General features: G+C 33.3%; 3 protein-coding genes across 4 annotated transcripts; 1 reads left to right on the forward strand and 2 right to left on the reverse strand.

The window, feature by feature from the left end:
* Positions 1-587: 587 nt before the first annotated feature.
* LOC133331171 (puromycin-sensitive aminopeptidase) lies at positions 588-13,818 on the reverse strand. 2 transcript variants are annotated; one of them, XM_061539567.1, is made up of 7 exons: positions 13,755-13,818; positions 8,244-8,623; positions 3,826-4,642; positions 2,656-3,760; positions 2,375-2,594; positions 2,171-2,293; positions 588-806 (listed from the first exon to the last, which is right to left on the reverse strand). In XM_061539567.1, the coding sequence occupies exons 1-7, from the start codon at positions 13,816-13,818 to the stop codon at positions 597-599; spliced, it is 2,919 nt and encodes a 972-aa protein (XP_061395551.1). In that variant the 3' UTR covers positions 588-596. The 2 variants fall into 2 exon arrangements, with proteins under 2 accessions (XP_061395551.1, XP_061395552.1); XM_061539568.1 differs by lacking the exon at positions 13,755-13,818 and adding an exon at positions 8,995-9,063.
* A 1,041-nt stretch (positions 13,819-14,859) lies between these two features.
* LOC133331168 (ATP synthase subunit b, mitochondrial) lies at positions 14,860-16,050 on the reverse strand. The gene is made up of 3 exons (XM_061539564.1): positions 15,952-16,050; positions 15,161-15,666; positions 14,860-15,090 (listed from the first exon to the last, which is right to left on the reverse strand). Exons 1-3 carry the CDS (start codon positions 15,977-15,979, stop codon positions 14,911-14,913), a joined length of 714 nt encoding a protein of 237 aa, XP_061395548.1. The 5' UTR covers positions 15,980-16,050; the 3' UTR covers positions 14,860-14,910.
* A 4,282-nt stretch (positions 16,051-20,332) lies between these two features.
* LOC133331169 (stress-associated endoplasmic reticulum protein 2) lies at positions 20,333-23,443 on the forward strand. The gene is made up of 2 exons (XM_061539565.1): positions 20,333-20,469; positions 23,324-23,443. The coding sequence occupies exons 1-2, from the start codon at positions 20,386-20,388 to the stop codon at positions 23,432-23,434; spliced, it is 195 nt and encodes a 64-aa protein (XP_061395549.1). The 5' UTR covers positions 20,333-20,385; the 3' UTR covers positions 23,435-23,443.
* The last annotated feature ends 223 nt before the right edge of the window (positions 23,444-23,666 follow it).

Consider the following 23,666-nt stretch of genomic DNA (forward strand, 5'->3'; position numbering starts at 1 on the left):
GACGAACATGTGAGGCCACAATTTAGGCAAGACTCATTCAAAAGTGTTCACAGCGATTTGCTGTCAAGTTTTAAAAAACCATGTATTGTGTGTTGGTGAACTATGCCACATTTTCCCCAATAATAAATCAGACGTTAACTAAAAAACATTACATTCTTATTTTTATAAATCTCTTTATTTATAGGTCTTTCTTTATAAATCTTTAATATATTCTAGAAAATGCATAACTATTTCAATAAAGACAATATTGATGTTTCTTGTTTATAATATAATTTAAATTCCAATATATTTGTTTACACCTATTCGTGTAAGAAAAAACAAAAAAAAAGCAATTAATAATTTAATTATGGCCATGTGATCAATAACAAAAAATAAATGAAATTGTAAGGAAATTAAAATGATTAATGACAATATTAAGTTGCGTTTTGTTGTTACTTGTGTTATAACACGAACAATATTAATTAATATATATGTTGTTTTTTGTTTCTCTATAAATGACTTTGGTTTTGATGTTGTAGCTTAGGGTTCATTTTAATTCATTGTGTACTTTTTCTGCATAATATTTACTTGTAGATATTTATCAAAGAAATGCACATTTATTGTTTCTTCAAATAAGCAGTCAGTGAATCGCGATCCCTTTCTAACCAGGCTGCGTTAAGGCGTATAGTTTCGACAGCTTGTGAAACCGTTCTTTCAGTTCCGGGGAATTGTTTGGTCTTAAAGAATTCTTCAACTTCTAGGGCACGTTGTTCTGAAGCAAAATTCTCAATGAGATATTTAATCAGACGTGCCAACAAAAATCCACCCTGTAATGAAGAGTGAGGTGAAGCAGAAAATATTAAAATAAAAATTTTACCAAAAAAACGAAGTATATATACAATATATATATATATATATATATAGGGGAGAGGGGGCACCTTTGAACACTTTTTTCTTTCAAGCCTCAAAATTTATGTTATAATTTTTGGTTTCTTATAAGTTTTAACTAATATGTACATGTGTAAGCTTTAAAATGAATATACATATGACATACTTTAAGCTTGATATACATATTTTATTACTATTTTATTGGACGAAGTCCAAGTGTTCAAAACTGCCTCCCCAGGGGGGGCACCTTTGAACAAAGCTTGGTATTTTTGAACGGCATGGTTTTTTACAGTGTCTATGTTTATTTATTAAAAAATATTCGAAAATTAAAAAATTCTGATCAAAATGTATTAAAACATAAAATGCCATAAAAACAAAATGTTAAGGAATGAATTTCAATAAATAAAATAAAAATACAACTAATTTCGTAATCTTATTAGCCCATTTGAAATTTTTGAGAAATCGAAGCCAAAAGATAAAAACTCCGTTTTTACTGGAGTTTACTGGGTATGTTCAAAGGTGCCCCACTTGTGGTATTTTACGAAATTTATAATATTTTTTTTTTTTTTTTTTTTTTATAAAATATTTATGAATGAAAATACATTAGATATGTTTGAAATGATTGTTGGAATGCAAAAAAATTGTTTAACGAGAGAAAACTATCACTGAATTCTACCTGCGCTCTTACAACCAAAAAATAAAAAGTTTACAATTGCAGTGCGAAAACATAGTCACTCATGTAAATTTTGTAGACAACTGAAAAAGCTAGCCAAAATGGTTTACGCAGAAAAAGAACAAGATTGGCACATAAAAAAATATGGCACATAATATAAATATGAGTTTAATAATTTAGTTAATATTTTAGTCACAAAATATGAATACTGTTGCGTAAATTGAAATTATACAATATCCAAAAATAAATTTTGTTGTATTTTTATGCAAGCGCCATCTATTAATATATGGCAAAATGTTAGAGGCATAAGAATGATAAATTTTTGTGAGCATAGTTTTAGGCGTAGATGGACTTTTAAATAACATTTCCAGGCTGGTTTCTAGAAAAAAAACTCGAAACTAGAATCGACAAAAGATCCGAAACTAGAATCCACAAATTGCTAAGTGTTGTAAAAAGTTCCCAACTACTGCTCATAATTACGATTTGTAGGAAACTATTGCTGTTAATACAATTTTATCAAAAACTGTATTAAAAAACAACCTCCCAATACATAAATAGTTACGATACACATTATTACGATCAATCGATATCAGGGTAAAAACTCAACGAAATATTAATATTTGCACTTACCTGATATTGTTCCAAGAGTTTTTGATGATTATCCTTAAAGAATTGCCAGGCCATATCACGACCTTTGGGATTAACAGCTACGGCAACAATGACAAAAACTGAATCCTGGGCACGAACTTCACCCTATATATAAGTATATGGAAAATAAAAACATCCTCCGTATTTAGCATTCTAATTATATATGTGACGTTATGAATAACATACCGACATGGCAAAATCGATCACTTTGCGTAATAAATCAACATTGCCAATACAACCAAGGGCACGCGAAATACGATCTTGTTCTTCGTGTAAATCGGTGGCACGATATAATGCAAGCATTTCATTGAATATACATTCATCGCCGTCTTGAAGAACGGCTTTGTAGCAAGTGGAGCGTAAATCGGCGGGCACTGGGCAAACATTGTTGGCATGATCACGGAAACTGCAAAACAACATTTCAATGTTTATTCCTTACATAGACTTAGTATTAATTTTATTATTACCGTTTCTTGGCCTCATCAATGATGTCCTTGCAACGGAAAGATACAAGACGAGACAACACAAGACTGCGCAAAAGTGTATCCAAATGATTTTCTCCATCGCGTACCTCCCAACCAAGACGCTCAGCCACTGGACGATACAATTTTTCTCCATATTTGTTAAAGTGGTCCATAAGATCCGTGTGTGAAATAAGAATGTGTAAATTCGACAGCGAATTTGTAATGGCAGTCCACACAGTGTAATTTGTTTCATTACGATAGGAATCGATAAGTTCCAACACTTCGGCAGTACTAGCCTGACCAGCTTGTACCATGGCAAACATATCATCAATTAGACCCAAACGATCCAAGGGTGGCAATTCCATGTTGCGAACGGCTGGCATTAGCTTTTCCAACATATCTTTGGAGTAACGTGTACGATAGTATCCTACAGTTCCAGGATTCACTTTGATCCAATCCTCGGGACTGACATCGTCCAATGTCACTTCCATTGACTTCTCGTTAAGAAGGAACGTTTTGGCAATGCTTTGGGGATTTTTTGAGGTAGACACAGTGATTGGTATCACCCAGATGTAATCACCATCAGGTTTGGAACCATCGGCGGTAAATTTACTTTGGCTTAGGCGCAACAAACGTTTATTGCCTTCCAATTGTTTATCTTCCACACTAACAACGGGAAAACCTTTCAGTTTTATCCAAGTTGACATCACCTCGGCCACGGGTTTTGAACTGGCCTCTTGCAAAGCAGCCCACAGATCTTCGGTGCATGTATTCTTATACTGATGGCGTATCAAATAGGTGTGCATACCTTTGCGGAAATCGGCTTCGCCAATATAATCGTGTAACATGCGAATAACCGATGCACCTTTGTTGTAACTGATTTCATCGAAAATCTCATCTATCTCACAGGGATGTCCCACAGGCACCTCAATGGGATGGGAATTTTTCAACGAGTCCAATTCCAGAGCACGTGTATACATATCAGTGACAAACTGTGTCCAAATGTCATATTCGGGGAACAAATGGTTGACGCAAAGGAATTCCACAAAAGATGCGTAACCTTCATTTAACCACAAATGGGTCCACCATTCCATTGTAACCAGGTTTCCTGAAAATAAAATTGCATCAAATCGTATCAAGATCTGGTTTAAGGTCTCTTTGGAAATAGCATACCAAACCATTGATGGGCAATTTCATGACCCACTGTCAAGGCAATCGATTGCTTGCGCATTAGCGATGTATTCTTGGGATCAACCAAAACAAAGGTTTCACGATATGTCACCAAACCCCAATTTTCCATGGCACCAGCCGAGAAGTCCGATATGGCAATGAGATCCATTTTGGGCAGGGGATAGGCAATATTGAAATACTCCTTGTAATATGGCAAGACCTTTGTGGCCACTTCCAGGGCAAAAAGTCCTTGTTCCTTTTTGCCAACCGGGGTATAGACACGCACCAAGACACCATCTTCCGATTTACCCTCAACATAGTCATATTCACCAACAACTACAGCCACCAAATAGGTGGACATGATGGGTGTGCGATCAAAGCTAATGCGACGCAAACCACCTTCAACTGAATCCTCCTTCACTACGGGCATATTGGATAGGGCAACACGATCTTCGGGCACAACAAGTGAGACATCAAATGTTGCCTTAATGGCCGGTTCATCCCAACATGGAAAACAGCGTCTGGCATCGGTTGCTTCGAATTGTGTTACGCCAGCGTAACGTTCCTCGCCGCCTTGAGTAAAATATTTGCTGCGATAGAAGCCCTTCATTTTGTCATTCAATTCACCAGAAAAATGCATATTTAATTTAACTTCCGCCCCAGCGGGCAACTCCCTTTCGAAGTGTAACGAAGCAGTTTCATTTTCGGTGGAATAGTCGATTTTTTTCGGTTTCAAAATTTCACCATTCAATTCTAGACCACTTTCGCTAATGCTGATATCCAAGGCATTTAAGGTAATGACATTAGTTGGTGAATTAATCTAGATGGCAAATAATAAAATAGAATTTGAAGTTTAAATATAAATATAAGTTTGGGTGAGATCGGTTAGTTCAATAATTAAAAAAATATATGAAAGAAGAAGGTTCCCTGCCACAAATGCGGGAATGGGCAACGGAGATGAAGATCGCTGTAGGAATTATCAAGATCACATATCATCCAAATGATGAGCTAGAGGATTTGAGTACTTAGTGGTAAGTCAACTGGCTTTAAAGCTTCTCAACGAATATAGGTCCCATTCCAGCACCAAGAAACTATTGAAACACATCTAAATTAGAAATGTTTATATTATAAAAAAGTGTGGCAAAGTCTTCAAGTGGAATGTTTGCATTTTCATACTGCAAACTTATTTTTTTGTGGAGGAGGTTCGACAGTTATTTCCATTAAGACAAAAACGTATGACACATTTTTATACGAAATCATTTTAAGTCGATGTAGCTTTACTTCTATACCTAAGAGAATAAATCAAAATATTATAACGACCTTGGTTAAATCAAGGCCTATCGCCGCCGGTCAACGCATTCCTTTTCACATAATTGCCATTTTTTGTTTTTTCCTCGTGTGCATGAATCTTTTATTAGAAATGTATGTGTTATCATAAAACTAGTATTGGAAAAGAACATTGACTCTTTGACTCAGACAGGCTATTGTCTTGTTTTTGGGGAATTGTGGTAACGGTACTGTTTGCAAATGTGATACCGGTTAAACCAGGTAGATAGTTCGTTGCCAAGAACTTTCGTTTGTATTTTGTTTTTCTTTAAAGGCAAACCATTTCATGAAACATTCCTTGACGTCAGCTTGAAAAAACATGTGAACAGCAAGAGTCGATAGTTATTGTTTTAAGATGAATTAAAAACAAGTTAAATTAATTATATAACGGTATCTCATATATCATTATAATACTCTTATACAATACTTGTTTAAGCTTGATATTATATTTTAATATGAAACATGTGAACAAATTCTTATTGAAAAATACATCAAATTTCAAAAATCTACCACGAAAATTGGAAAAAAAATATAAGAGGAATATATAAAAACAAGTAAAAAATTTTTAGTCGGATTTGCCGACAGATATATGTATATCATCAGCCTATGGGCTTGGTAAAGGTAATAGGTTTGCAGAGTTTGGTTTACTCCCTTCGGGAGTTATCATTGGCACCAACCGGCCAGACAGACAGAGAGTGACGAGTGAGAGAGTGTCTGAAACGGATTTGGTTCAAAGCTGGCTTGTGACAGAACGATTGCTCCCAAAAGCCGAGCTTAAAAATGATTTCCAAGCGCGTCGGTTCCGAGATGTTGTCTACTACTTGATCTTTCCATCGGATTCGTGGCCTTACCCTTCTGCGTGAACCATAACTTGACTCGCTTTTATATGCCTTTTGAGTGGGGGGGCATCCTCGTTCATTATCACAACATGACCTAGCCAACGTAGTCGCAGCAGATCGATCCGTCTGACTATGTAGATGCCCAAGAATAGATGGTATAGCTCATGATTCATTCCACCAGATCGGCCCATAAATCTTCCAGAGAATTTTTCTCTTAAACACTCTAAGAGCTACATCATCTGCTTGCGCATGCTTCAAATCTATACAACAGCACGATTAATATCAGCGTCTTGCAGAGTGTGAATATCATCTGTTGGCAAGCACTATCCTTCTCTGGTTTTCAAAGCTAATGTGAATAGTTTTGTTTATTGCGTTACCGATGTATATAAAATCATTCACTACTTTGAAGCTGTAGTTTTCAAGCTGCTCCATAGTTGGTCCGAGTCTACTAGACCTCTTTCGCGTTAATACCATCAGCTTGGTCTCCTCACCATTTACTACCGCCTGTCTCACTTTGTCAGACTCCTTCTCAATTCGTTCAAAGGTGTCTGTTACCGCTTGCAATGTTCGACCCATTATGTTAAAAATGGGTCTCACGCCTAACTTTCATCTTGTCTGAATCCTCGTTCAGTATTGAAGGGCTCCGAAAGGTTATTTTCGATTATACCAGCTGACCTTGTGCCAGTTAAAGTTACATGTGTTCTAAAACTAATATTTCGATGAGGCACATGTTTGCTGTATCAAAATGTATATATACTCATTAGCCATAAGTCTAAGTTCTGACACAACGTTTTACCCCTGACTAAAATATAATATCGTACTTAGAACACATGTGCCTTTGGACTTAATTCATTTCAGAATATTTGGAGTCGATTTAGCAATGTAATAAATATGTTTTCCGCAGGCAACTTCCTCTCAGTGGCTATAAGGAGAATTGATACCGATTTGAATCGATACCTAATCAGAAACGAATCATCATGGTCCAATAAACGGGCCGTGTAAGAATCGAACATTATCGACCATTTTGGTAGAAAATCCCTCAAACTGTAATATTAACGTTTTCACACGAATCATGTTTTAAAATAGCGACTATCAGCCCACTCATTTCGCGGCAGTGGACAAATTTACTGCTGTTTCGAATGACATTTTCAGACAGAGGGGAATACGGAAGCTTCCACCTTAGTCAAGAAAGCATTCCGGCTGACAGAAAATACGCCTCTACTGACTCAACCGTAAAAATATATATTTTTTCGGGAAGAAGGTCTATTCCCGTCGATATCATAAAGGAAACATTATTATCTTTGTAAAAACTAGGAGATTATTGCAGTACAAGAACAGACCAAAAGTTGAGGCATACGCCAATTTTTAAATACTGATATTTATATCGAAATTTTATATGCTTCATCTGAATACACATATTAGGAAATTAAAATAAAAAAAATTAATTGAAATTGTTATAAAATATTTAGAATGTAAATACCCTAATAGATCACAGCTTTATGTACATGTTATATAGTTCTGGCGGGAGTAGAATGCGTAATCGACTGAGAATATTTCATTGCTACATTATGGAGTTTTGCATATTTGAATGTTACAAATGCGACAAACCCTCATCCCACAATTAAATGTAGAGTGTAAAACTTGATTTGAAATGCCCCTTTTGGGAATGTCAAGCACAAACGTAGCCTTATCTGAAATTATGTTACTGATACATTTTATTGGTCACTTATATAGAACAAAAAGATAAGAATGTTATATATATATATAGTAAATGGAGTACTTTTGTTTAAAATGTGATTTCTAAAGATATCCAACCAGCAATATTTTGCAAATATTTGTATTAAATCGTTGTTCATATGAATGTAACAAAATTATAAAATCAATAGACAATTGTTTATATGTGACTATTGCAATTAGCAACGAGATATTGCGACAGGCACTGATGTCAGATAAGTCATAAAAGTATTTTTATTTTCTATTGTTTTTATTACTCCCTCGAAGATAAACACAACTAGAAAATATATATATAGGATGCACTACAGTTATGCATACATATGAAAGTGAATGTGGCACTTTTTGACGTTGGCAAAATAACACACTCACAGCCACACTCAAAAACCTCTTCCTGATCACGAAAAAAGTGAAAGTACCACCACAGAAGAAAGGTTCAAAGTGTAATCCAAGATTAAAAATGTTTACTTTATAAAAAAAGATAAAAGAAAACAAACAAAATATTTTCACATTGAGAATACTTACTTTCAATTGTACACTGGTCTTTCCCTCAAAAGTGAAAGCTTCCAGATTTGGTTTCAATTCCAATTCATAATGAGATGGTGTCACATTTGTGGGCAAACGTTGAAATTCCTTTTGTTTGTCGGATGCCATATTCTTTAGATTTTCTATTTCCTCAGCGGTTAAAATATCCTTGGATGAAGCGACGTCAACGGCGGATGACAAATCAGCAGATGTTCGTATTAAAATCGAGCGATACTTTTCACACAGATCGCCCAGCAATGGTGTTTCACAATTCTTTAAGGATGGTCTTCCAAATGTGGCAGCGTTATAGTCACGATAAAATTGCTTTTGCACTTTAACGAATTGTTTACCCGATATTAGGGAATTGAGATGACAATTTTCTATGATGGATAAGTGGAAATTAATTGCTAAAATTATTTTTCTTTAAAGATTTTTTAAGCTAATCCGCCAATACACACATTATTAATGCAATTGCACGTACATTAATTGGCAACGTTTGAGAATTATTGACCAAGTGGAGGGAGGGAGGGCGGTCACAAATTTGTTGTTATTCTTGCGGAATTCGGACAACAATAACTAAAGCACATCAAAATCACTGTGGCTGTTTTTAGGACCACGGACTTTTGGGCTGGATTTTTTTAGTTTGGTTAACGGGACTGTTGGACTAGTAATTTAGAATTGATTAAATTCAACAACAATCATTAAGGATGACAAGGCAATAAACACTATTGTACACGGATGGTGGTCGTACCTTTACACAGATGTTGTTCAAAAAAATCCGTATTTTGTATATCTAAGCATAATTTAGATAAATCTGCAATAATTTTCAAATTATTTTTCTTTTCCTTTTAATTTAGTTTACGGATAATATTACGATATTATGGACCGAAGAAAGAAAACTGAAATATGATTATGATGACTTGCTATGGTCGTTGCCGGTCGTCAAAGTTTTCATAAAGTACAGGGTTGCCAAGCCGAAAGAACGCATTTTTCTCGGCAAACAAATGAATTTGCCAAGCTTATTTGTTGTCCACAATGGTAACGGCAAACGAAAGTTGATGGCGATATATCAGCCGTTGTACAAAACATGCTTATACATGTTTCGGATGTATTTTTTACATATTAATAACAAATGTTAGAGCCAAGGTGTATGCATGAATTACAGTATTTTTCGGTTAATTGCACATCAAAATTTGCACAAATTTTTGTTCAATTAACCGAGGAACCAATTATCCGAACCCGCTTAATTGAATAGTTTGTTCAAATACAGAAATCACGTATAATTGAAAATACTAATTATTTAAAAAAAATCCAATGTCCTTAGCAATAAACATACGTTTTGAATTAGTAAAGATGCCACCTAGTCTCACAAATTATGTAAAATATGTACATATGTAAAAAAATGGCAGATTATTTTTCAATTATTATTATGCAATTAACCGGTGAAAAGAAAAATGAAATTTATTTTTGATTACATGAATTTTGAACCAATTAAGCGGGAAAATTAATTAACAAGGTTTAATTATCCGAGAAAATTTACATGTATTTCTCTATGAAATATTTTTTGCCCCATCATGTGGTTCAATTAAGCGTGGAAACGAATTAACCGTCAATTAAACGAAAAATACTGTACAACTAACTATATTACAAAAACAACATTAACTCTGTCTGTTTACTCGATATTTGGTAACAATTGTTACCAAATGTTGTCTGTTTACCCAAAAATCCAGTAAAAGAGAGTCAAGTGAGAGAGCATGTTTGACAGTTGAACAACAGCAAACTTACTGGAGTTTACTGAAAGAATTTTATGCAGTAAGATTTTGCAAACTCAGCCATTTTTGGATCAGCTGTTTTATGACCAAACACAAAAAATATTCAAAACATTTTTTTTTAATTTGCAAAGTTCAATTTGAAGTTAAGTTGTATAAAAATTACAGAAAATAAAAGAAATTTCGTAAGTAATGCAAAGTTTCATTAAATTAGAAACTAATTCCTTATATATTTTTAGGCAAGTTACAGATAGAGTGCAATGTATTAATGCAGGAAGCCGAAAACATACCAAATCAATTTTTCTTTTATTATTCATTTTATTTTTAATATTAAATGCAATACAAATAATTGTGTTCGTCCTTTGTTTGTTGTTTATTTTGGCGCAAATCAAATGTTTTCTTGAATCAGCGGTTTATTTGCTAAATCTTACTAGATGTTGTCTGTTTACATTTCTCAGAAAAAGAGCAAAGGAGACTAAAACTCTCTGAACTAGAACTTACTGAATAAATGTTACTGGAAAAGTAACCAGACACACCTATTATTGTTATAGAAAATAAATTATCATTGCGTGAAATTGAATATTAGGGTTGATTTTTTTCGGAAAATATATAAAATATTAATTTTAATTTATGGGTCGATTACGGATGGTAACCATAGTTTAGTTGTTGTTGTTGTTGCAGTTTATATGAATTGTATATTTCCTGTTTAATTTTCCTCCAGTTCTGTCTCCCGATTTAGAAATGCAGCTACCTCCACTGGCTGTAACCACAGATCTTCCGGAGTGAGGTGAGTAGATTTGGCTGGGCAATTGAATAGGTGCAGTGTGGTATGAGGGCCTGTACCACATGCTGGGCAGACATCCTGCACCTGGTCATCAATCCGTGCCCAATACGAATTGAGCCGACTGCACCATCCAGAACGTAACTGGGCCAAAACTACTCTAGTTTGTCTGGGCAGCTGACGTTCTTCAGCTGCTATGGGTGGGGGGTGAGCTCCGAGAACGGCCTTCACTTTGTAACCGTTCAGCGATGCGGCTACTGCATCTGTATGAATGCCATTCAAAACTGCTCGATAGGCAACTTGATCTAGAGGCTCCCTTTTGTATCGTTGGACCTCTCTCTCTAGATCATGCAGATCCTTCCACGCCTGGGTGGGGTAATCCTATCCATCATATGATGGTTGGGATGATCGTCCCTGAAACACCCGAGCAGGTACTGCAACGAAAGCATATTGCTATGCTGACGTACGGGAAGGATCTTCGTCTCCTCATGAAGATGGTCCACTAATGTCATGAGGAGGCACCCTGTCGCTGTCCTCAGGGCGGCATTCTGACATGTCTGAATACTTCTCCATTGCGTATCACTGGAATTCGCAGACCACACTGGAACCGCATAGCTAGCCACAGACCGACCTTTCGCTTTGTAAGAGGTCAACAAGGTTTCCTTATCTGCGCCCCAAGTGCTACCGGCAAGCGACTTGAGACGTGAAAGGCCATTTCAGAGGAATGAATGACAGAGATTGGCGAACCTCTTCTTTTGGGCCCTTGCACACACTTTGAAGAGAGGAGGAATTGCTGTTGACCGCCGGGCTTTTCGGAAACCAGGGTTTTATGCTTCAACTAAGTACACAACGGCATATTTAGGTAGCCCAAAATACGTCTTAAAGCTAAAATGAGCAGTTGATTGAACATTTCTCAAACATAAACATCTACTCCCAGTACGTTTGGATTTGATTTATCTCTTAAAAGTCTTGTAATAGGTGATTCGCTTTACAAATCATTTTCATCATCAACAAAATAGTTCCAATGAGCTTAAAATTAGTTTTTCTGACATATTCAATTCTTTGATTGTTTACAATATTTCTGGTTGATGAAGTTTCAAAAACGTTTTATCGACGGCAACTGAGAAAAGTTGATATTAATAATGTTAAGTTTTATTTCAATGGCGTTGCTAGTTGAAATCGAAACTGGAGTTTGGTTGCTTTCCATAATCGACCCATTAATCTTATTAATTTTTCTGGTACATTTTGGAACCAAATGCAAGAAAGACCCAATTCTTGTCCAATTGATATGGAATTTTGCATAAGTTTCCAAATTTTGTATAGAGTGATGTAAATCTTTATAAATTTATTTGAAGGATTTGAATACGATTATAAAATATAAGCAGTCGGAATAACACCAAATACGAATTCAGAGCATCTCCTTAAAAGAAACCCATATTAAAATGACTTTTTACGGGGTTAACCTACTCTATGAGGATTTTTTGACATGTATATAATGGAATTGACAATTGAAACCCACTGGGTTAACGAAATCCGGTACAATGTAAACGTACTATAACCCTTTATTGCATGACTTTTTCTTTCTGGCGATAAAAAAGAAACTAAAAGTGATAAATTTAGTGGTCATAATTAAGAAAAAAATATTAAAAAATGTTTAGTACACATTTATACTATAAATTCAACAAAAACTGCAAAGTGATGAAAAATTCTAGCATGTGATATTTTTTATTAAAATTCAAACTTTTTCATAAAACAATTTAAATAACAAGAACATGTATTTGAAACCTTCCGAATACAGTTTATTAAATTTCCATTAGAAGCATATCAATTACAAACAAAAAATTGAAAAAGGCGAAATCACCTTTTATAGCAGTTTCTACTAAAAAGGGCAACTGCGGACTTTGAGCACGATTTACATTTATTTACGTATGTTAAAAGACTTACCGAGGTTAGATTAACCAAAAGTTAATATATTTTATAATTGGGTGCTCCCAAATTCAACGAATGGAACACAAGCTTAAAAAATGCGACCTGGGTCATAAGGACCACGTACCTTATATTCATCTGGATTATTACCGTAAGGCATATTGAACTCTTTTACAAGTTATTCCAAAACTTTATTAAACAATAATCGTTTTCTGTGTAATACAAATTACCACTGAAGACAAATACAAATATTGGCTTTATGAGCACATGTTCCAAACATATCTTAATAATACGTTGTAAAATAATGACTAAAGTGTACACATTTTGCAAAGTTACACCAAAGAATCCATATATAATATATATATATATATATAATATTACTGTATTTTTAAAAGAGTAGTTAAACTTAATAACAAACTGGCTGTTGAAGTAGATTCTGTAGCTGGTTTTCTATTCCACTCTCAAATCCCATCATGGTACGGACCATGGTGTGTACGGGATCCCTACGTAAGGAGAGGTCGCCCCTCGGTCGGCTGGGGTGGGGAAGAGAGGCGTGGGAACGCCGAACATTTTACACAAGATTTTGATACAGATTCCATATAACGATATAAAAGATGCGTAACATCGCAATATACTTTCGATCCATTGTGAAAAACATCTGTACAGAAAATTGAAATATAGGGTTATGCTTTGGCATATAAACGACCCGTTCCATTTTTTGGTAATTTCATGGTTATAGACAAATTTTCCAAACGAAATTGATTTAATTTGACATTTCATTTTGTAAAAAACCTTTCCCAAAGATTTTTATGTATAATTATTTTAAGGGCTGCACTTTTTGGGAAATCTACATGTTCCATTGGTACATGAATACCCCTACTTGTTTACAAATATCCAGTGTTGTCTTTGAGTATGTGAATTTATTATAAAAACAACATATTTCATTGACTTGGCATCCCTGTTAAAAATATGGACGAAATGGATGACTCTCCAAAATCAGTTTTTTAATAAATTATGTAAATCAATAGAACTCACCGGTCTTGGACTTCCAAGCCTGTAGAGCAGTTCGTGCTCCACATCTTATAGCGTTTTTATACATATTACCACCACCAATCACTAAAAACTAATTAACAACGGAGAACGTTACTTTTCGTAATTCTATTTATCCCATTTGCACAGAGTTGCCAAGTTTTTCTGCATATGTAAATAAACGGGAACAAAATTTCGATAGCATGTTAACATTTAAATTTGTTTTTATTAAAATTCCATAAATGTATATTAAATACGTTCCAGAATCTGCTTCGATCAACTTCGGAATATATCTATTCACATTTGGCCTATTACCGCAATCAGAATCGAAAACAATTTCGATTATTACAGTTTTCCTGTAGGTTTTGGAATAGAGCAACATTAATTTTCTTTGCCGTATCTCGCACTATATTTTATTTTTATTTTATATAATCTGAGTAATACTGGTTTTGTTTCAGAATATCCAATAATCTCCTTTAACCGAAATTGCTTTCGATGTTCACTTTATAAATTTGAAAACTACTTTTTGACTACGGGAACAGATCATCTTCATTGTACAAAATTATTATTATTTTCGATTTATGAAAGAGAGCAACACATAAAATAAAAAATTGTCATTTATAATTCGAATTGCGCGTAATCAAGAATTAATGATGTGTCCGCTCCCGTACACAAAAACTGGCAAAATCGTTTTATAAGCGGTCTCTTTCACTCCATGAACGACGAATTACTAGTTTCTGATCTTTTTTTAAATACTCATACATTTTTCGGAACAAGTCAAGTTTAGGGGCTCCAATCGGATCATTTTGAATTTTTTACCAATTCTATTTCATGATTTTAGTTGGGGAAATGCATACTTCCCGGGATATTGTGCCTTGAACCACCAACGCAATATGGGTATAATTTTAAAGGTTAAAGCTATCCCATAGGATTCCCTAAACTTGACTTAAGAGCTCATTTTTCTCATATTTGAAATCTTGCCTTTGTATACATATTCAAATAAGAAAAATAATAAAACCCAAATGTTTATCGTTTGACGAGAAGATTTATTTTCTTTTGTTTGACAATTTTTTGTAATTTTTCACATTTCTCTCTCTTCGATCTTGTAGTATTTTTAATTTTATTTATGAAATAATAACTAAAGTAAAATGCCACGAAACATTTACTTGGAGCGGGCAGCCAAAGCACTCAAATCGGCAATGCACTTGTTGAGTGTATCCTTTTCTTGTTGAGGGGTGATGGAGGCCATAACATTATTGACAATCCAATCAACCATATGTTTTTGGTTAAGACGACGTTCAATGTGACGGCATTCAACTTGGTAATCCAAGCGACGCTTGACCTGCGAAAATAAGCAATTTACATCACGAAATTAGAAAAGGCCAAAACCAGGGCGAGGTCCTCAAACTTACTTCATTGTAAACGTTCATGGCGCGTTCACGGAAAGCAGCTTCCAATTGGAGAGCAACATTCTCTTTCTTGGCATCCATGAGCAAGAGAGAGCCTTCGGCACGCCATTGTTCCTTCTTTTCGGCTTCAATGGATTCTTGAAGGTTCTTCAATTCATCCTCACGGCCTTGTTTCCATTCGGATTCGATTCTGTCGATTTCACCATCAGCCCATTTGGCAGCGGCTGGGCCGAGCTTCTTAACGGCAACGACGGCCATGATGGCCAAGGAAAGACCGCTGTAGTATTCGTGTTCCATAACATAGATTTCCTTAGAGCACAAATATGTGATCAAACCAACACCGAAGGTGTAAGGGCCAGTAACACCGGTCTTGTTATAGAAGAACTGGAACCATTCTTCTGGAATGAAACCCAAACGCACCTTGCCGGGGTGTTCGGGACGAACGGGGCGATCAGAACCAGCAGCGGTAGCAGCGGCTCTGGCAGCCATAGCGCCCATGGGACGTTGAACTGAAAAACGAGAAAAAAAACAAATACTTTATTATTTCTACGAAAATTATCCAATCACACCACCCCAAGCACATTATACTCCATTTTTGCAAATGCCATAACATTTTTGACAGCATATGATGAGAGCGACCGAGTGATTACATAAACTCGAAATAATTTGCAAAGTCGAAACACTGCTTGATAACTATAACTGTCCGCCATTGTTTGTTAGGTTAAGAACACATTTATTTATTTTGATTCAAAGTGTAAATACTTTTATTTTGAATTTATTATTAAAATTATTACCAGAAAGAATTGCGGCCCTCGACAGCATTTTTGTGTGAATTTTTTTCTTTTAGTCCAGAAAGAATTGACGTCTGGCTCTCCGACAATGTTCTCCTACAGCAGAAAAAATGATTTCTTCAAGGGATTAGTAAGTCGATTTTCCACTTATCGATTAGTCGATTCTTGTTGGGTTTTCGACCAAAAATCAAATTCGATTTTTATAGTATGTTTATAATGTCCAAGATTGGTACTGCAAAAAAATAAAAATTGTATTATTTTGCAATTTGAAACAAAAAAGAATTAAAAACAAAATTAATGATGGAAAAACGCAGATTTTTAACGAGCTTGTTTGGTAACACTTGTATTAACATTTTCTACATTAATAAAAAATCGTATGAATTTTTTTATTATTCCCTAAGCCATAGGGCTAACCCAGCGTATACAAGAGACAGAACAGCCGAAGACGATTGTCAAAAAATTAAAATTGTCTTTGTGAAGTAGGCGTCCATACAATTTGAAAACAAATTCCCAAATTCATGGATGAAAATAATAATTTTATTCCTTTTTCGTGAATTTGCACTGCAAGAATCTACTAGATTTTACTAGTTTCTTCGATATCATATTGGAAAATTCGTAATCGTAGTAAAAAGTAGTAGATTCTTGCAGTACGGGAACAGACCAAATATTTTGCAAAACTATTTGAAATTTAAAAAAAAAAATTAATTGACAAAAATTTATGGTCTGTTCCCGTACAGCAAAAATCTACTCGGTTTTACTATTCTCTTCGATATCATAAAGGAAATTTCGTTATCGTAGTAAAAAGTAGTAGATTCTTGCAGAACGGGAACAGACTATTAAATGTATTGGTAAATACGTTTGTATCTTTGCTATTGTCTACAGAACAAGCTGTCTGTACTATTTTGTTCGATATCATAAAGGAATAGTTGTTATCGTAGTAAAAAATAGTAGATTCTTGCAGTACGGGAACAGACCAAGTGGGGTTTTACACTCTTAGTCATGAGAGTGTTGATAAACTTCTCAAAATAATAATTAATATGTCCCCTTTTCCACATGCACATTTTTATTTGGCAAATTCTGAGTTTGTAGGCGAGAGGGGTGCGAGGAAGAAAAACAAAACTTTGTCTGTTCAGAATTTGCGGTACACGGAAATTCTGCTTTGCTCTGTTCGTTGAAAACAATTTTGTTGGCATTTCCTTTTTAACCTATTCGTTTTACTGACACACAACCGGCGTTTGTTTACAAAACTGTTGCTTTAATTTATGCAAGTGAAATTTAATTTTTAATTTTTGCAATTTATATAATAACATATATAAAAATAAATAAAATATTAAAAAATTCTTTTGACGTTTCTTTCTTTCTTTTGTATTTTGATTCGCAAATTTGGCAAAGAAAAATTTGCTAGTTGAAAAGTAAGCAAAAATTTCAAAAGAGAAAACAAAAAAATTGCCAAATAACAAATATATAAAATTAATGTAAAAGGGAGGGATTGAATCTACTCAAACTTCTTAAATATTAACATTAATACATTAATTCATAAACAATTTTTTATTTGCCTAATTATCAGCATTCTCTTGTAAACTACCGGCCAACATTTTTAAAATTGTTTTGATAATTAGTATGTTCCCGTACTGTAAGAATCTACTAATTTGTACAATTTTTTCGATATCATAAAGACAACATTGTTCAACAAAGTGTTCCAGTACTTTTTTTAATAGTAAAGCTAGTAAAAGGGAAACATTTCAAAATCTCTCTCAGAGTACGAAATAATTTGAAAAGTTCGGGAACGAAAATCTAGTAAATATGTCAAAATTAGATGGCAATACTTCAAGATCAACATAAAGGGCTAAGCAGAATTCTCGCGTTGAGCCATCCGTTGCGTTATGTGTTATCGAAAATACAACAACCACAAGGAACCGATAACACAAACGCTCGAAGTTGATGTGCGCTGCGCTTCGGAGTTAAATATATTTTAACTTTTTGCGTGCGTTAACGCGATAACAAAAAACGCTCAACGCGAGCATTCTGCTTAGCCCTTAACAGCCAATCAGTAGGCATTGCTGTATATAATTTTTACTCACCCAAATTTCTCGAGTAAAAAGTTTACAAAGAGAACGTCATTTTGTTTTCAGGAAAGGTTTTCGAGTAAAAAGTTGCAGAACTTGTAAAATTAATATATTCATTTAGGTTCTGGAACAGAACTAATATGAATTCAACTATATCAAGTAGAATGCATAACTATAAAAAGTTATTACAAAGCCCTTAATTTTCAGATTTTTCAATAAAAAAAAATTAGTTAATATCAGCACTGAGCAACGAAAAACCGAATTTTTTAATACTTTTTAGAACAAAAACAGCATAGCATATGGTATGTTCCGTGTTGCAAGAATCTACTACTTTTTACTACGATAACGAATTTTCCTTTATGATATCGAAGAAAATAGTAAAATCTGGTAGATACTTGCAGTACGGGAACAGACCAATACTATGGTGTTTTCGTGCTTTGAAATTTATTTTATTATGGTAAATCATGGTACAATTATAAAAGGTAACAGCAAATACCAGCTGATTTGATTCCAACGTAATACTAGTGTCAATATGAATTTGACAAATTATGTTTTTAATAATCACCCAGCAGGAAAATTAGGAACGCATACAATTTGAAATTGTTCTTTATTAATTGTGCTCCCGTTTTCAATTTACTCAATCTGCCTGCTGGGAAAGTTTGACGAAGCAAATCTTTCTTCATGGAATAACTCGCAATTCCCAGCATTTTCATATGTGTTTCACATATAAATGGCAATGGCTCAATTATACGAAAGTTGTGGAAACGATAGAAATATAAATTTGATAGATTTTCATTCATGTTTTTCAAATTTTCTTTCGAGGATTCGAATATATTACATTTTCAAAATAAATATAATTTGTTTATTTTTTTTACATTTTTCTGTCAAATGACGTTGACACTAGTATAACTTACAACAAAAAATTTCCATGTGGTTGTTGTATCGTTTGTTGTACAACAACACTTGCTGTTACCTTCTATTATTATACCATGATGGTAAATTATGAAAAATTATACAATCCTAAAGGGGGAAGCACATACGAGGTTTCAGGCATGGTCTCTTAAGTTGGCTTTGTATGAAATGACAATTTATAAAGAAATTTCAGGGTCAAACTTGATTTTGGACTTTCTTTTACAATAAAAAAATCCAACTTAACATGCCAATCTTGAGGGCCTCTTATGTGTTTCCCCCCCTTCAATCATGATTTACGTTTTGGAGTAAATGCGATTTTATACGTTTTGGAATGGTTATAATTTTCTAACTGAATGTTAACAGAGACAAGCCCTTTGGAGTAAATAATAGTCCGAATTTACTAATATTTACAATTTTTTCGATATTACAAATGAAACGTAATTATCGTAACATGGTACAATTATAAAAGGTAACAGCAAATCCCAGCTGATTTGATACGTAATACTAGTGTCAATATGAATTTGACAAATTATGTTTTTAAAAATCACCCAACAGAAAAATGAGAAAGATGTGGAAGCGATAGAAATATAAATTTTATAGATTTTCATTTATGTTTTTCAAATTTATTTTGAGGATTTGAAAATATTTCATTTCAAAATAAATATAATTTGTTGATATTTTTTTTGTTTGTTTACATTTTGCTGTCAAATGACGATGACACTAGTATAACTTACAACAACAAATTTCCATGAGGTTGTTGTATCCTTTGTTGTACCTTATATTATTATACCATGTTATCGTAATTAAAAATGTTTACATTCTGCAATTTCTGAAACAGACATTTGTAAAGAGTATACACAAGGACATATTTTGGAACCTTCCCTCAGAACGATTTTCCGCTTATTTTTGACTTGAAAATTAAAAAAATAAATGAAAATTCATAAGAAAATACATCAGTATAAATGTTAAGTGTGTGACTTCCGTCATAATGTAAGTGTCACATCCAACATCAGTTTATGGCCATAATAATGAGTACCAATTACCAACTACTCTATACCACGGTTGAACTCGTAACTCGTATTTATACGTGTCGTATTCGTTTTACGTGTCACTTCATATTTACGAAGAAACGAAGAAGAAGGTATTGTTGAGAGTTTTAACACTTTTAATTTTCACATAAAAACACTTCTTTTACAAAAATAACAGAAGAAATCAAATAAGAATTGTGTTAAAATAAAAGTGTGTAACATTAGAATTGATTTAATATAATTGTGTTTTTGTTAATGTTTGTTTTTCTTCTGTGTGAATAAATTATGTATATTTAAGTATATAGAGATATAAACAATTGCAACATGATTATTAATTACAGTTTTTATTTATTTCCAACCTTTTTTTCAGACTTCGGTTTTTGTCTAAATTCCCTTGAAGAAAAACAAGAAAAAAAAAAAACAACGAAACAATGGCCCCACCACAAAGAATGCGAGTCGCCAACGAAAAGGCCAGCAAATACATTACAATGCGTGGAAATGTACCAAAATCATCGGTAAGATTATTACAAAAAAAATGTTACATCAATAGTAGAGTAATAACATATATTTTCAATAGTTTCGAGATTGTAGCAGGAATCGTCGTATAACAAAGTTGAAGGGAATATCTTAGAAAGATGTAGAACAAAAATATGTTTCGGTGGCGAAAGTGCCACGCCACAACAAGTTTTCTTGTTATGTGCGTGTGTGTATTTGTTGTTTTATTTATTTTTTGTTTGTAAATGGTTTTTGTGTGTTACTGCTATTGTATTATTGAATTTGTTATCATGTTACCAATATTACGACCGATGTTTTATTATCACTTTTAGGTAACTGAACTTTTAATCGCGAAGATAGGACAAATTTTCAGTTTCAAGGGAGCGTGTTTTGAAAAGTTCTCAAAATGCATCGTATCGTTGTTTTTGTCATGTGGACATAATATATGCACACTTGACTGTGAGAAAATTGTTACATGTAAGAGTGTTTTAAGTCTTACGATAAGAATTTTCATTCCCTATAGGAAAATGAATTAGTTTATAACCAAATTTAAACTAATTTTAAAATAATCGCTACTAGTCCATTTATCGATTTTTTTTCTTTAGACCAACTGACTTAATATGGCGATGAACTCATGGCAGTAGTCAATTGTCCATGCCTGCATTACTTTTCATCTACTAGTTAAAAAATACTTATGTTTGACTGATTTATATTTAGCATGCAAATATTACTTATCGGTCTAAAAGAAATTACTTTATAGGGAAACGCACCTAATTCCGGTGTGCCAATAGTCGGCATCTTTTTTATATAACTTCAAAAAACTAAAAAAATCCTATAACTAAATATCAAAACTACCTTGAATAATCTTTAATAACACTGCAACCTATCTCTGTATAAAATTTAATCCACCTAAGTACATTAAGTTTGTCAACATTAGCGATAATTCATGTTTCTTAAGAAAAAATTAGTGGGCATGTCGATTTCAAAAGACTTGTAACTGTATTAAAATTGTATATTTTTCAAAAGGATCTTCTTCGTTTTTGTAAAGAACATAGAGGAGAATACTTTAGAATTTAAAATCATTAAAAAATATTTGTAATTATGATATTTTTATCGATGCCGTCCTTAGGAACAAACATTTTAAAGGTTTTCCTATAGTGGGAATATGGGTGAATAATAAGCATCTTTTTCATCATTTTGTTTAAAAATTAAAAAAAATTTTATATTAGTGCTCTAAATAACGATTAATTTATAAAAAAATCAGTTTTGAGTGGTTTTACATAATGGAAGAAATTGTTTAATCTTAAATTGTTTAACCTCTGAAATGCCTTATTTGGATGGAGAATTCAATAACAGGTTCCCAAACTCGGCACAATTTTTTTTAATTGTAATATTTTGATAAATAATATCATTTTATATAACTTTTTCAATACAACACTGATGGAAACGTCCGATAATAATAATTTATTACTGAAAATAGCAGACAAATCGATTAAATATATATTTTTTGTTTTGCCCCGTGTTGCAATTGTTTTCATTTATTAGCTCTGTAAGGAATACAGAAATTCATTCATTCATAGGCGAGTTTACTTCATAGGCGAGTTTACTTGCGGCAAGTCTTGGTTTGCCGGAGAGAGGGCAAGGAGAAATGAAATTAAAAAAAAAATTGCTCGTACCGGAAATTTTCTGGCAATTCGTTTTGTGTATTTTGTTTGTAGTGCCAGTAATTTGAAATACCAATCCAGAACATTGTCACAAAATATCAAAAAAAAAAATATATTTTTGAAACCGAATTGCCTTGTATAGACGCTTGAAGCAAGTTCAAAAGAGAACGATAAGAATTGCCGCAAGTAAACTCGTCTAATATAAATCAGGACTTGTTTACCATAAGGTCTCCATTAAATGTTATAAGACATCTCTACTTGAATATACCAATTTGCATGGATTTTGATGTATATTCTTTTGTATTACTTACAATGATATTATTGTTGCATAGCTGATTTACTTAATTATTTTTTTATATGCTTTGCTGTGATTTAATGTTATAATTTATATTAATAATTTATTTATGTTTTGTTAAGATACATCTATTTGGGAATATTTGAAATAATGTATGTAAAAAACAATATAATATAAGAAAATGTCAGAATACCCTATTAATCACATTTTATATCTTGGTAAAACTACTCTGTAATTGTGGTAAAATATTTGAGTTTTTCAACCTCCATTCTTTACAATTAATATGTGTAATTAAAATATTATTGTTTTTGGAACCTTGCTACGGCTGCATAACGGCTCCTATAATGTAATTACATATTTACAACAAATCTAAAACAGATGAAAATCAATTTTTTTTTTATAAAACAACAACAAATGTAGTTAAAATAAAATTCAAAGGTAAGACTTATTGGATTTTAGAAGATTTGGTTAAAATAAATTTCAGTCTTAGTATAATTAATATTACGGAGTTGGCGTATTTAATTTTCTAGTGGTCCGGGGAGTATGCACTATGATTCCCAATTTTAACATCGTAGCATTAATGAGATGTTTATTAAAATCGCTATCATCGTATGCGAAAGACAGTGTCAGATGACTGGGACATTAATGCCCATCTCTGCGTGTTCAATGCCAATACTTTTTTTTAGCTCCCATACAACAGAATCGTCTAAATATTTTAGACTTTAGCTACATTTTTAGTGAAAAACTGCTGTTAAAAAATTCTGATAAAATGTCTTACTATGTGAGAATAAATGTATTTATGCATTAATACATTTTGTTTAACACCTATATTATTTAATGTCATTAGGACATATGTTTTATATTTTATCATATCTCAATAATCATGTCTTCCTTTTAATTTTTATTTACTTTTAGAAAACAAAGGAAAATCAATATCCCGTTGGACCTTGGCTTTTGGCACTCTTCATCTTTGTCGTTTGTGGATCGGCGATTTTCCAAATCATCCAATCAATTCGTGCTGCGTAAATAATTAATGAGTGAACGCCACACACACACATTTAGGAATCAGCTAAGGATAAAATAACCCCATATAAATTTAAATAATCATAACAAAACAGTCCACAACAGACACCTAAGTTATAAGACACAAACTGAGAATTTTACTTCAAAAATCGTTTTAGCCAAATATGAAATTACAACAAAAACATAACACAAACACACAAAAGGAATCACGAACGAAGGGTTAAGTTCAAATATT

This window comes from Musca vetustissima, unplaced genomic scaffold (genome assembly GCF_032173495.1).
Source record: "Musca vetustissima isolate MV318-11 ecotype Yass unplaced genomic scaffold, APGP_CSIRO_Mvet_v1 utg7633, whole genome shotgun sequence".
Lineage (NCBI taxonomy): Eukaryota > Metazoa > Arthropoda > Insecta > Diptera > Muscidae > Musca > Musca vetustissima.